We start from the raw sequence: 14,818 nt of genomic DNA on the forward strand, positions 1-14,818 counted from the left end.
CAGTTGAACGAACTATTAAGTGAATCCCAGATCGAGGATAGATTGCAGTCTCTCATTTCTGGGAAGATGAGGGAAATCAATATCGTGTTCAGCCCCATAAAATATAATTTGTTACAGAAATGCCAATCTCAATGCAGGTCAGTTGGTGGAAAACAAAAAGCATGCTGGACGGAAAAAGGCATCACCCAGAGAAACACTTCCTAACGTTTGTAGGAGACAGAAACTATGGGATGATTCCCGGTCTAGAGCCCTTCAGTGAATTCCGCTTAACTGTTTTGGCTTACAACGCCAGAGGAGACGGCCCGGAAAGCTCCCCCGTTGTGTTTGAAACTCCAGAAGGAGGTAAGACAAAATGAGAATATGGGATGGAGGGACATAAATAGAAGTTGTCCATGTAACAAGGCAAGTTGATTTCCTTATTTAAAGTGATTGTAAAATCTCCAATATTCATAAAACCCTTCACTAGAAAGGGGAACTGTAGGTTTTGAGGTAAACTATATCATCATTTAACAAGTATGTGTAGAGACAGGCCTGTTCAATCTTCTTCTCTGAAAGCTAATCCCTGTATCTTCCAGTCCCCGAACAACCACGTTTTCTAAGGATCCTGAACTTCGACAAGGACTCTGTCACTCTGTCGTGGGGACTTCCCAAGAAAGCAAACGGCCACCTTACTGGCTACATTTTGCAATACCAGATAAGTATGTGCTTGTTTTACTTTGATTTTAGAATTTAAGCATTATTAGTTAAAAAGAAGAAAAAAGAAAAAAAGAAAAAAAGGTTTACATGTACAGTTATTTAAAACAGAGGCTGATAAGAAGGGCTGTTTCTGAGATCCCTATAACAGCCATAGCATCAGAACAGCGTGTTTTGAACTGCGATGTGCGCACAGCCTGCTAGAGGGCAGGCCAAAGTCATCTTCCAGAGCAAAAAGTTTTCCATGCGCTTTTCCGATGTGAGCTCACATTGCTGCCATGCCCTATTCCACATCTATAGACTCATTCAATGATTTCATTTAGGTACAATTTGCAAATTGTACCTAACGTAGTAGTTAAGAAGACCCATAAATTGTAGGTGCATTTTACTGAAGTGAAACTTGCTGAACACAAAATAATTTGTAATGAGAGCACTTTAGCCACGTTTATTCAGATGTTCACATTGTGTCAGTGAGCACCTCCTCCCTGTGCAGTGCCTCAGCAGCAATGCAGACAACTAACCACCAGTCACGTTACTGAGCAGTCACATTGAGAAACAGCTAAATACCAGGGGTGTTTCTTTCTTTCTTGCCTATGAAAGAACTGAGTAACTGGGAAGAGCAGGTAACCTCAGGCAAGATCCAGTATTGGTCCCAGACAGCCACACCACCAGCTGTGAGGTGTGGTGACAATTCAGGGTATTTTATATGTTCTTTGAGGATGGAACAGGTTTAGTCTGTGTCCTATTTACAAAAAAAAACCCCAAACATGTTCTTTTCACTTGTCTCCGCTCATAACAGAACTGCCCAGTTGCCTTTGCAAGCCGAGGCTGAAGGCTGGATCTTCCCTTTGGTTTTGATGATTATGGGCAGAGAGTGGATCTGTCTATTTAGGCAGTTTGGGAGTAGCAACCCCTTCTTCAGCTGGCAACTGTGTCAAGGCGGAGCGGAGCAAAGCAGAACAACCATCCGTTAACTTGCTTGCAAAAGTTTGCAGATGTTTGGAAGCAAAGCAAGAAGCAATTCATATATATTTAATGATCTAGGAGACAGTAATTTTTGCCTCCCACTCAGTGTGTGCATATCTAGAATCAGAGAGCTTTTTAAGAACAGTAATAGCTCACTGCGTAGTTGGGAGATTGACATGGACGAGATAAATCCCATTTAAGTACTTGGCAGGAAGGTGAGATATGATTATTCAGACTTCATCCTTCCTACTTACTGCAGAGTGCCTCCCTTGCAAGAGTGTTCATGACATGTTTCATGTTCGTAGCCTTTAGCTGCTGGATCTGACTCAACTGCCTTTTCCCTTTCAGTAAATGAAACGCATGAAATCGGACCTCTGAACGACGTCAGCGTAACCAACCGCTCCACGCTCAGCTGGAGGCTTTCAGGTCTCCGCTCCAGTACCAAGTACAAATTCTATGTAAAGGCCTGTACAGTCAAAGGCTGTGGGAAGCCAGTCACAGAAGAAGGACTAACCATGGCTCAAGGGAGTAAGTTAATAGGCAATATGGTTTTATGTGGAGAAAATCTAACAATAATGGAAAAACCTATTGAGAATATTCCAGGCTTGACATTTCCTTTGTAATTAGAGGAAATAAATTTGTTTTTCTTTCCATGACAACAATCAATGAACTTTTTAATGTAGCCATGCAGCTCTTCAGCAAAGTAGGGCTTATCTGTTTCGTTTTGCTGTACAGTACTGTGTTTCTATTCCCACCGATCAACTCTTTAAGCCGTACTTGAATGAGTGAATTGCATTTAGTCACGAACAGAAAATTGAAGATCTAGATAATCTGTTCCCAGTAATATTATAAAAACAAATTCTGCCCTTGCATGAAGATGGGGGACTGCCAGCAACATTAGGGGCAGGTATTTGACACGGAAAATCCAGATGAACATAAAGTTGACTGCAGTGCATTTGATCCATTATTTTATTATTATTTTATCATTATTTTATCAGAGACTGGAAGTGAGCATTTGTGTGCCACTTATAAAACACTGATGTTCAGTGATTTAAAGGAAAATCGCAAGCACTATATGATAGCTCATCTTTCACATTCAGCTGAAATGAAATAAAATGTACTGTGCACAGCAGGTCTGAAAACTCTACAATACCGAGGAACAAGCCCTTGCTATTAATCAGAAACCATTACTGTGCACTTACCACGGGGAAGGAGAAAGAGAATGTGATAAGCAAGAGTCCTGGCTTCATCATTTTTAGCAATGATAACAGTCTGGAGCAATGTTGATATAAAATAGAAAAATGGTCCTTGTTGCACAACATTCTATTGGGCTTCTAAGTTGCAGAATCTCTTCAGTTACTGGTAAAACAAGTAAAAAGTACTTTAAAGTCATCACGTCCCAGTTCAGGATACAATAATGAACGATCATCCATTTTCTCAAGAAGTGAAACTCCTACTCAACTGTCTTGTAGCCTCCAGTCTCACTGTAGTATGCAGGTACTCACGTAGTAGTAACTATTAATCTGTCAGCATGGTTTAAAATTTATTCTTCATTAAGGAAAGTAAAAGATCCTTTTTCTTTCAAGCTAAAAATATACAATTTCACCTCATTAGTTACCTTTTCTGGCCTTCATTGGGCAGCCAGAATAATGTGGTTTGGCCACTTGAGAGTCTATAACTTCTTTGAATAACCTTGTCAGGTTTTATGAAACGCATCCCTGCCTGATATGCTTAAAAGGATGATAATGTTGCCATTCATTTTGTTCTCGTTCTTTTCTTTCCTAAGACTTTGTTGCAGCAGTGGCAACAACTGATTCTTGTGAAATGCTTGTAGAATAGAGTGGTATAATTAATAGAAGCCGCAAGGGTCCAGTTCTGCGATTAATGTGTGCTCCTTGCCGGTTCTCAAGCCACCCTAAATTAGGACACTGCATCTGTCACTGAGACGCCATTAGAGTTTTGTGTCATTATTTGCTGGCTAAATTGTTCAGATGTTTTTCAACTAAACATGATAGGCTGAAAAAAAAATCACTCTTTTCAGTGACCTTCTTGGGGTTTTAAGCTGTGGTATGGGAAGCAAGGTGATTGCTGAAAATTAAAACAATCTCTCTTTTTGAAGAAAGGGAATGATTTCGAAAGTCAAAGTTTATAATTTAAAATAAACCACATAAATGACAGATATAAAATGTGGTGCCCTCTGAAATGAAACTCCGTGATAGAGCACTCCATGTTTCTTTGGGTTTTGATTCAGTGATTCTATATCCACTATGTTCCGTTTTTAGTAATAAAACCATAAAGCTTTCATTGTTCATTTTAAGACTTTGAATAGCTTCCACTGCTGTAATACAGCCTTTGCAGGCTGTGCCATGGGCATTTCAGAATTTCACAATATGTTCTGCCAGGAAAGTGGAGATGTTGAGGCGGAAGCTATGGATTCATTCACATTTTATCATTGATATACTTGATCTGCATCACCGCTGTTGCTTTCATTTATTTGCAGTTATCCCTGCTACTGCAGTCTGGAATCAGAAAGAAGAGTCAGTCTCTTTTTTTGCTATGTACATATGCGAGTATGCATGTATCACCACGAAAAACAAGTCCATGTAGGGAAAATTGTTGTGCTCTAAATGCTAATTTTGCCAGCCTGTAATTTATGTGCAAACCCATTTCCTGACGATGAGTTTGCAGTGGCATGAATGACTGAGTTTAGTAAAAAAAGTTTCTCTCAATTAAATAAATATAACTCCCTGTATAGATAAATGGGTAGATCATACCCTTTCTCTACAACTCCAGCGCCTTCCTCTGGGAATGAACCATTCAGATTCAGATTTTTGTCAGGAGTAACACATTGCTTTGAGTTAGCAACACTTTACCAAAAGGCCAGTGAGTGGATACTGATAGGAAAAGACCATCTCATGCTCACATCTCTATTTCTTCGTTCTCCGGTGGAGCAGTGCCGCACTCTGTGCTTGTCTGGCAGTGGTGGAGGTCGAGCCCTCTGCTCTGCAGTTCCACCACTGTCAGAAGGGGCTGTTTCTGTATAATTACTTAACAGAGGAAAACCACACTTTAATATTTGTCTCTAAGATTAAACGGAGGCCCACTGGAATTAGTGAGAAATAGCAGTAGGCGATATAAAAGCTTTCATTTATAGCATCCTTGTTGCATGACCCCATGCCATTGGCATTGGCAGCTAATACAAAGTCCATGAAATAAAAGGCCTCTTTCTTATGAAAGATCTTAAACATAGCCAAAATAACTCAGATATGAAACGCTGATGGACAACCAAAGATTTTTATCAATTGTTGATAAAATACTGTGGACAATCATGAAGAACCCAGGCAAAAGGATATTTGCATTGTACTGCAAAATAAATAATAGTTTAATTTTTGTGGCTCCATCTTGGTTTCATTCCATAGAAGAAGGTATGCTGTCTTTAGAAAATGAGTTTTATCTCTAACTTTTCACTTTCAGGCAGTATTTCTCAAATGACCTACAAACTAATTAATTTTCCCCTTGAAAATGTCGATTTCCCAATGATCATTAGCCCTCAGAAACATAATACGAAATAATGTTCTTACATAAGTGAAAAAAATTAATTTAACTTAGCAGTCCTTCTTTAACACAAAGCTTCTTTTCATCGTTACCAGTGTTTCTCAAGGATTACTAAACACGTATTATATGTCGAGAATGATTACTGTGTGTTCAGAAATTCAAGCCTTAATGAAAAATTCATCCAGAGGAGGCCGTACAACTGTAGTTTTATTTTCCAGAGAAGCCAGAGAATAGAAGTTCACCAGTTTCATTATATTTCAATGGCAATTGGCACATAACTCCCACAGGCTTTTTGAAAATCTTAGCTGGAGGGTACTAACCTTCATGACACACCATAAGATGAGGAAAGTAACCATTTGTAACAAAACATATGGTTTTAGTTCTCTTTTGCCACGGGCACAGTGAAAAAGGAAAAATACAACTGCCTTAGCCCTATGTAACCACGGATATTGTTACCAGCAAATCCCCACAATATATCCTATTTGCTCACAGTCGAGAGGACCTGATGAATCTTGGTGAAAAGTTTCTTTTTCTGTCATTTCTGCCACTCCACTCTGCTGCCTCTCCTTCGGCCGGGGATCCGTAGCCCATCAAACCCTGTTGCTAATGACGGGCAACGAACCGTCCTGCCAGCCCGGGTGCTGCACACAGGCTAGACTGGGAAAAGGAATAGGTGGTATATCGCTGTTTCAAACCCCTATCATTTTGAGCAAGAAAAATAGGCATATTAAGTATAATGTGCTAAATATATCAGTCTTGGAGTACTTTAGGCAAATTTGTGATTAACTGTTTGTCTTTGCTATTTTTTTTCCTTTTTCCTCTTCTGTCATCCTGCCCCAGTGTAGCCAATGCAGAGAGCTAAAGAGAAGCAGCAAGAGATGAAACGAGCTATAACCTGTCGTCTTGTTCGAGCTCAGATTTCTCCGACAAGTGACAATCAGTACAAACAGCTGATCAGTAACTCACCTATAAATTCTTCTCAAGAGACTTTACACACAGGAGGTTTATTAATCTCTATAGCTTAAAATATTCCCAGTTTAGGATGAATTACCTCCTGCACTAAAAAAGCCCAGAAGATGAAGGGTACTTGCGATGCATATTTACACACTTCTAATGGCCAGGCAGTGAGGGAAAACTAATGAAAGTTCAACTTTCCCTTTATTGCAGCAGATGTATTTAGACATCTTAAATTAAGATGTTGCCCACAATTAGTATTTAGCTATTAGGCTGCCAGCTTTTTTATATAAGTAAGTTTTAACAAATGTGCTAACTTTTGGAGAACTAGCACTTTTGTAAGTCTTTGGGGGCAGTTTATATTGTTTTTTCCTTTATACCATAAGCTTCTATAAAAAATGTGTGTTCTGTTGTTCTCATAAATCTTGAAGCCCGGTAGGAATATTGTAAAATTGCAGTTCAGTGTTTGATGTTCATGCGAGTCCCATGCTATGGCTGATAAATAGTGGGGGAAGATGAGAAGTGCTGGTGATACGCCTTTATTACTAATGCTTCTTCTCCCTTATTGTAGATTAAAAACCTAACCCAACTGCTTTCAATTTTCTGAAGCTAATTTCTGCAGCTCACTGACCTTTCAGTATGCTGAGCTTTTCCTTATCTGTATATCTTTGCTTTTATTTTTCAGGATGCTACACTGCTTTTTCTATACCAACCACCAAACTTGCCCCAATTAGCGATGCTTTGTCCTCTGTAGGTGCTATATTGAGTGTGTAACACAGACCAGAAAGAAATCGCATGGGAAGAAACCTCATAATCACCCATCACTGGACACCTGTACTGAGTTTTAAAGAAAAAAATGTGTTTAGTGTTTTGGGATAGGTGATGTTAAACAGCCCGGAGAGCCAACGGTAAATCCCCAGCCCCGGGTCAGGCAGGGCTCAAACCCGCATTCCAGTCCGTGCGTCCCAGCCCTGCGCTGCTCCGTGTGCCGGGGCAGCGGCACGGCCGGCCGGAGGGGCTGATCCGGCTGAGCAATAACCTGGCAGAAAAAGGGGTTATTTTTCAGCCGTATCCGTTCCCCCCTTCTGCTTCTGGAAGGAGATGACCATTCAAAAAGAAGAGGCTGGCACAAGCTGGAAATAAATAGGTGACAGATAAGGATTGGTTAAGTTGGTTTAAGAAAATGCACGATGAACCACAGCTGTGGGCTGCCACTGAGCTCTGGGTTAAGCATTTTGCTTACTAGGAGTTCAGGAGAAACGCTTCCTAAGGAGACCTGTGTTGTGTGCAAGTTGGACCATGTGGTTATCATGTCGTGCATAAGTGTTACATGGTATTTAATGCATAATGGATTTAAGGTTCACATTCATTCTTGTTACTTTATGGATGGTGTTTCCATTAAGTATGGTTTTCTGACATCTTGATTTAAGAACATGTAATTAAAATATACCTGTGGTATCCTGTTGCTTAGTTCACAGTTTGATTAAAAATTATAGCTCAGTTTCACATACTTCATTTAGGAAAAATTACCGATAGATGGATTGATTTATGCTAATAAGCTGTGCTTCAGTATCAGCAGTATTTCAGCTGTATGTGTTCTCTCTGGTTCCCAACGGTCTACTAATTTAACTGCTTATTGTAATACATGTATAGTTGCCTTGGAAAACGTATCTTGAACTGCTCCTTTGATTGTGCTTGGATTTGTCTTAATCTTTTTTTTTTTCCTTCAGCTGTCAACTAAGCCTGAATCTCTGAAAGCTCCTTGCTTTGCTTATTTACTAGTTCTTGCTTTACTTGTTTACTAGTTTAAGTATTAATGAGCATTGTTTTACTGTCAGTGCTAATTGGTCAAGTAGTTTTCAAATCATACTGTGTGCGCAATCCTTAGTTTAGACAACTTTGGATAAAGCAGGCAAATTAGGCGACGGAACACAATTAAAGAGTTGTATTTATTAAGTGCAGCCCACCAAAATGTCCCTGCTGCCATCGAGGGCAGGCACAGTCCCATGTTGTACGCGCTGGTTGACTAAAGAGATCCCCCATGTCGACCTGCAGTTCTGAATTTGCTTGTGTGAACGGGCTTGTCATGTTCAGGCAGTGATTGCTAACCTCTGTAGATGTCCTTTTTTCTGTTATCCACAAATGCTATTTTAAAAAAGCTTATTGAATGCCCTGCAATCTTAATGCAGACAGAAGTTACAGTAGGCGTTTTGCAAGTAAAAAGGCTCTAAAGCTAGGAAAACTCTAAAACTACTGGAATTTCCCTTCTACCTCTTAATCAAATATTAAACTCATCAGGAACATTTAAATGCCTAAATATCAATTTAAAAGCAAACTTCAGCTACATCTAAAACAGTGCTTTGTGCAGGCATTGTGGAATTTAAAAGGACATGGAAAATGACTGTCAGGAGAGAAATGAGTACAAATCCCAATGTTAATTTTTTCCATGAGACACATACGAATCCATTTCCAGATAACAAGCTGTCTGTGCTTCCCTGCTGAGTTCAGTTCAATGGGAGAAGCATCAAACCCCAGATTATCTATACAAAGCAAGCCCATTTTAAAGTTGTAATTTTTTTAAGCACGTATTAGTTAAAGCAGATCCATAATCCCCCATCAATATTAACTTTCATCCTGGGAAATGTACAAACCCCTTCATAAACATTAGGATTACTTCAGTCTGCTGTTTATTTTATCTGATGGAATATTAAAAATCTAATAGGGGGAATGTTTTTTAGTTTACCAACTGCTTTTGAAAATCAGATTGTCTGATGACAAATGTTAATAATCCTTGTGTGTCATATTTGTGTGTTATTTACATTATTTGTAACTGTGCATTGCACGGGCCTTTTGTTCAATGAACACAATTAATCAATATGACTTGAATGTGTACATTCCATAGGTAAAGGGATCGGCAAGATTTCAGAAGCAGTAAACCCCACCCAAAAGTTTCACCCCATTGAGGCACTTGAGCCTGGAACTGAATATACAGTTCGTCTAGTGACTAAGAATTGGGTTGATAACAATAGCATTTTTGAAGATGTAATTGAGACAAGGGGGAGAGGTGAGACATGAAAACCTTCAAGGTGATAAAGATTTCTTTTGAATGTAAATAAATGTTGAGGTTACGTCTTACGTTGTGCAGTGAAAGTGTACCAAAACCATCATTTTGTTCTGTGATTTTTAAGTTGACCCTTGCAGTTGAATCCCATGGGAGCATAAACGCATCCGTGGTTCTTGGCTGAGTCTCATGCTTTACTTGACGCACAGTAGCCTGGAACAATTACAGACCTTTACAAAACAGTCTTCCCTCCTATGCGATTTTGAAAGGGTAGTGCTGTGACACAATCCATTCTAAGTGTGCCAGTCCAGTGGTTTGCATGTATCGGGTGCACTTTTAACTCTGTTTCTTTCGCAAAACTGCTTTTGCATGAGAGGCTTAACAATTCTCTGTTCAGCTTTCCTATTTGGCATTAGTCCTTTGAGTCAACTACTCTCAGAATTTCCTTCCCAAAATGTCTGTATTGTGCCTTGTAGACTCCACATTCCCCTTAAGTCTGAAAATGTCATGCTCTGGACATATTTCTGTCTTGCATTTCTTTAAGTTGAACGCAATAAGTAGTGATAGTCTGATTCAATTAAGATTCACTGAGAAAATGTTATGTATTCATGTTATAGTAGGGTGATGCCCTTTTCCTCTGATTAATTTTCTTTTTTTTTGCTTCTCTTCTGTTTCACAAAGCCTATGCTGGCATTTACGATGGAATTTCCACCCAGGGGTGGTTTATTGGACTGATGTGTGCCATCGCTTTGCTCACCCTACTGCTGCTAACCATTTGCTTTGTCAGAAGAAATAAAGGAGGAAAATATTCAGGTAAATGGATTTATGGTCCTTTCGCTACGTTCGCATGTTAATAACAAGCATCCTTCAGAGTTATCTCTGGAGGCTGCAAAGCCACAAGCAGAAACGTCCAGTGAGGATTTGTAGCTTTTGGTAAATACGCGCAGAATGGATTCTAATGAATATAAGTGAAACTGTGCTCTCTGGGTGAGATAGTGCTGTGTGCTGGTCAGAGATCTTGCTAAGGCTTTTGATAGTGCTCGTTGAATCTTCCAGTATTTAATCCAGCCGTAGAGTCAAGGTCCTTCACCAGCTGCACCTCTGAGCCTCCGTTGGCAGGGCTACCTGCTCACTTTCCACCTGATAACTGCTACTTGACATACTAACTGACATAACTTCCGTGGGTAGCCAAACTGCTTAACAATAGAATATTTTGCTAAAAGTAATTCTGTAATTTTCAAAGCAATGAGTAAGGATTTCAGTACAAATCTGGTTGCCCCAGAGAGGTGGTGGATGCCCCATCCCTGGAAACATTCCAGGTCAGGTTGGACGGGGCTCTGAGCAACCTGATCTAGTTGAAGATGTCCCTGCCCACGGCAGGGGGGTTGGACTAGGTGACCTTTAGAGGTCCCTTCCAACCCAAACTATTCTATGATTCTATAAACACTTATTAGCTTTCTAAAAATTAGGGAATGGCACCAAAGCCATGGTGGTTGTGTCCAGCCAGACATGCAGTGCAAGCTGCTGCCCTCCAGGTTAAGCTGTAGGTGATGACAGGTGGTTTTCCCATTGCACCTGCAAAAAGAAAAGTCCATGGCGGAACATGGCGTACAGATCTGTGCTTTATTTTATTTGTACAGTGAAAGAAAAAGAAGATTTGCATCCAGATCCTGAAGCTCAATCAATAAAAGATGAAATCTTTGGGGAATATAGGTAAATAGGACCTGCTTTAACAAGCGTTTGTGTTTGTTGGGGTTTTGTTTGTTTCCAGATGTCATCATTATTTAGGACATTTTTACAGCATGCAATTAACTCTATTTTTCATTTTCAAAGCAAACCTCACAGGAGTTGATAATAGTAGGAATATAAAGGTATATCCAGTATACTTAAATCCATCCAAGTTGGGATATAAGTAAATGTTGATGTATCAGTGGTTATTTTTCACTTGTTTTTTTTAATTAGCATTGTATGAATAATGTAAATATATATAATAATTTGGGTTCCTACTGTAATGTCCATTGAAGTCGATAGAAAGACTTTTATGTCTTCAGTGAGTTTCTGAAACCCAGTCAGGCCCAAATCATGTAATATGGGGAATGTTCATTTTGTGGAAGAAAACAAAAGCTTCAAATACAGTAAGAGGTGGCAAAAAACCCAACAGCCCTCACTACAGAAGTTTCTGTAGGAGAACTGGAATAATCACTTTGGCTGCTTTAAAATAACTAAAGCTTACAGTATTATGTAACCATGGTATGAAGAAAAATACATCGTTTCTGTTGAAATCCCACTTATATATACTACATTATTTGTACTGGACTAGGGTTTTTTTTCTGCATAATTTCATCTTTATTTAATTTTTAATGCTTTCTAATGGGACAAATATTTAGAAAGGTAAGAAAGTCCTGAGGTTAATAACTTTGACCCCCCTCCTTTCCCCTCAAACTCCAAACTTGTCTTTTTTATAAACAGAAATGCCATGTGCAGAAAAGTAGCAAATGCTTGTTTATACGCGTATTGATTATACGCGTTATTGATTATATGCTGAAGAGGCGAAGTTCAGGTGCGTTTCTCTGTCCTTCCTTAGATAACATTACCAAAGCTTTGACACTGAGTTGGCATCAGCAAGGGCCATAATCGAGTAATTATGTACCTAGTTCAGAGGCCTAACTTGCTTTTTTTGTAATCTTTTGATCTATGTTCCCAATCCCCCTAAACGTCCTGTTCAGTCAGGAGAAGTCAGACTGCTTTGGTTCTTCTTCTGTGGTACCATTAGGAGGAATGGCCAGTGGAATTTCCTTTTTTTCCTGAATTTTGGTGGTGGGTCTGTCCTTCTTCATGAAATTGCCATTCAACATAGACTGCATATGAGCAGATACAGACACTCTGATTCTCCTTTCATTTTTCCCTGTTCCTCCCTTTAGCAGAGAGAAAATCCATCAGTTACAGTAAGATAAGATAACAGCAGAACAAATGAAAAAAGGGAAAAAAAACCCTTTGTTAATCATCTAAAATCAAACAAATGCTCACAAAGCAGTGAGATAAAACCTACAGCTGATGCCTCATCCCACAACTTTACATCAGCTCACCCACCCACCTCAAAAGAGAAATGAAATGAATAGGCCCTGAATATTGCCCACTGTTTCGTAAAATGAAAATGTCTCTTTCTGTAAGGTGCCGAAGACTTGACACCAGCACTGATCGCTGGAACGGATCCCTCAAATCCTTTCCAATTTGCTTCTTCCTTTTCTTCCCCCTCCATTTTCTGTCCGTTCTTCTGTCTGTCCAAGGCAAAAAGGGAAAAAACCAAAACACACGTGTAGTTTTCATTGATGTTTGCCTTTTTAACCAATTCCATTGTTGTAATAATCACAAAATCATGTATGTGGGGAATTCAGGTCAGTGCAGGTGACCTGTTTGAGGTGCACGGGACGAAGCAGGACTCATGGCGTCAGATCATTCTCAGTGTACAACCCACGTAGAAATGTTCCCCTCTCTCTTCCCTCCTGCTGCTTTCTTTCACAATAAAAGAGCAGTTTCCATGCTTGCAATTAAAAGCTAGATTTTTGGAAAGGCATTTCTTTGTTTTGTAGTGACAGCGATGAAAAGCCGTTGAAAGGCAGCCTCCAGTCAATTAACGGGGACATTAAAGCCACCGAAAGTGCTGATAGTCTGGTAGATTATGGAGAAGGGGAGCATGGGATGTTCAATGAAGATGGTTCATTTATTGGAGCTTATTCTGGATCTAAGGAAAAAGGATCAGTGGAAAGCACTGGGAGTTCTACGGCAACTTTTCCTCTCCACGCCTAAAATGCTAGCAAGAATGATTCGTGTTTAATTGTGATATTTATCTTGATTAGTACTCCACAGTTACGACGTGATTGGAAGCAGGTTGCCAATTGAGCCAGTCAGGAACCTGACATCCAGGTAATATAAAAATAAGTCACTGCCACTAAAAGATGATTTTCCATCCTAATTTCTAGGTGTTTTCTTCTAATTAAAACAAAACAAATAATTCTTAATATACAAAATGTCTTACTCAGTCTTACCAAACCAGAATTTCTCAGTGTTACATCTGTATAGTTAACTGCTACTCCGTGTGTTTCTGAGGTTTGGAATATGTTTCTCTGTATAGTATTTTTTTTTCTTGTATGGCTGTTGTCACTTTGTACATACATTTATACGTAGTATTCCCTCATGTACGGGGACCTCGGCATTGTAGAGGTTATAACACAGCAAGAAAATCAAACGAAACCAACAGGTTACTCTGCAAAGTGACACACTGCATCCTACTGAGAAAAATGGTAATTTAAAATACTGGAGAAATATATTCTATATATGTATAATTTTTCATAAAGAAATAAACTCCTTTGCTTATGATACTCTCAAATTATTTTAGTGGTTACAGCTGACTGCAATGACCAATACTTAGAGATGCAACTTTATCCACAGAAAAATTGCTCTTAAAAGACAAAGCTCTGGCCTTGTGGATGAATCTTCTGTCCAGTAGCTGGCACTATTTCCTTAAATAAGTTAAGCTGCAGTATCTTTCCTGTGGCAAGGCAAAACAGGGTTCCCATCCAGCATCATTAGAAAGTATTTTAATTTCTTTTCCCGAGTCTCTGCAAGCTGCATTTCTAAGCAAAATGCTTGTTGTCTGTCTCATATCTGTATATTTGTGCGCTAGCATACATTTCATGGGGACGTTGTACATATGATATTAATATTGACACAAGTAAAAATCAGCCTCGTTTTATTTTGAAATGGGACGTGTTGCTAGCATGGGTCTGTATAGCTGTGTAGAATGAATAGAACTGCTTCTCAATATGAGTTTGGACCAGCAAAACTAGTTTTCAGAAGGAGCTGCGTGTACACCAGTCATATAAATCTCACATCTTTCTAGTATCACATAAAATAGACCTACCTGACTTTCAAGAGCTCATTTATTTTCAAGCTATTCATTGTTAAATAAACAAAAACGGAAGCAAGAGAAAATATTATTGTATAGTTCCTTTTATGTTTTGTTTACTGAGTGCTGGTTTAAATTTGGTTCTTTTCTTTGCCTCTCTAACACTAACTCAGCAAAGCTGTACAGCACATTTTTTTGGTCTTTTTGTATTGGAATCTCCTGAATTTCTTTAAAAGCATTTGTATTTTTGAATACGCTTATTTGAGTAGAGTATCAATATGGCTTCATTTCTTCTTGCACTTACAAATGACTGTCACTTCAATTATAATATTTTTTTTAAATAGCTACTGCAGGAGGAATAGGTCCTAAAAGCCATTTTGCATCGTGGTAGTAATTAGGCAAATATCCCCAATGGCTCCTTCATGGTCTCCATTACTTCAGTGGAAGAAAGAGAGGGAGCAAGAATTACTCGCACGGTTAGGAGTTTCCAGTAATGCCTACAATTAAGAGCCGTTAGTTGCCCACAGAAATGCGGGTTGTTAGGAGTAGAAAGTCCATGGTTCCTTTGCAGCTCCCCTCGTGCTTGGGCTCCTCAGCAGGGCGGCTCAATTCTCGGTTGTGCTCATCGATTTCTGAAAGCAGTAAGAGACCTTTGGGGCTCGATGCTTCTGCATATCTGTTCC

The 14,818-nt window shown here is 39.3% G+C and overlaps 1 protein-coding gene across 1 annotated transcript in view; it reads left to right on the forward strand.

Annotated features, from left to right (window-relative positions):
* CHL1 (cell adhesion molecule L1 like) overlaps nucleotides 1-13,036 on the forward strand; it is a 60,155-nt gene extending 47,119 nt beyond the window's left edge. The window contains exons 21-27 of the mRNA XM_009283373.2: nucleotides 138-342; nucleotides 576-698; nucleotides 2,008-2,187; nucleotides 9,071-9,232; nucleotides 9,911-10,042; nucleotides 10,870-10,942; nucleotides 12,820-13,036. Of these exons, the coding sequence (XP_009281648.1) occupies nucleotides 138-342; nucleotides 576-698; nucleotides 2,008-2,187; nucleotides 9,071-9,232; nucleotides 9,911-10,042; nucleotides 10,870-10,942; nucleotides 12,820-13,036 (1,092 nt within the window). The remainder of the gene's footprint in view (nucleotides 1-137; nucleotides 343-575; nucleotides 699-2,007; nucleotides 2,188-9,070; nucleotides 9,233-9,910; nucleotides 10,043-10,869; nucleotides 10,943-12,819) is intronic.
* Nucleotides 13,037-14,818: the final 1,782 nt, after the last annotated feature.

Source organism: Aptenodytes forsteri, unplaced genomic scaffold (assembly GCF_000699145.1).
Source record: "Aptenodytes forsteri isolate BGI_AS27 unplaced genomic scaffold, ASM69914v1 Scaffold262, whole genome shotgun sequence".
Classification (NCBI taxonomy): Eukaryota; Metazoa; Chordata; class Aves; order Sphenisciformes; family Spheniscidae; genus Aptenodytes; species Aptenodytes forsteri.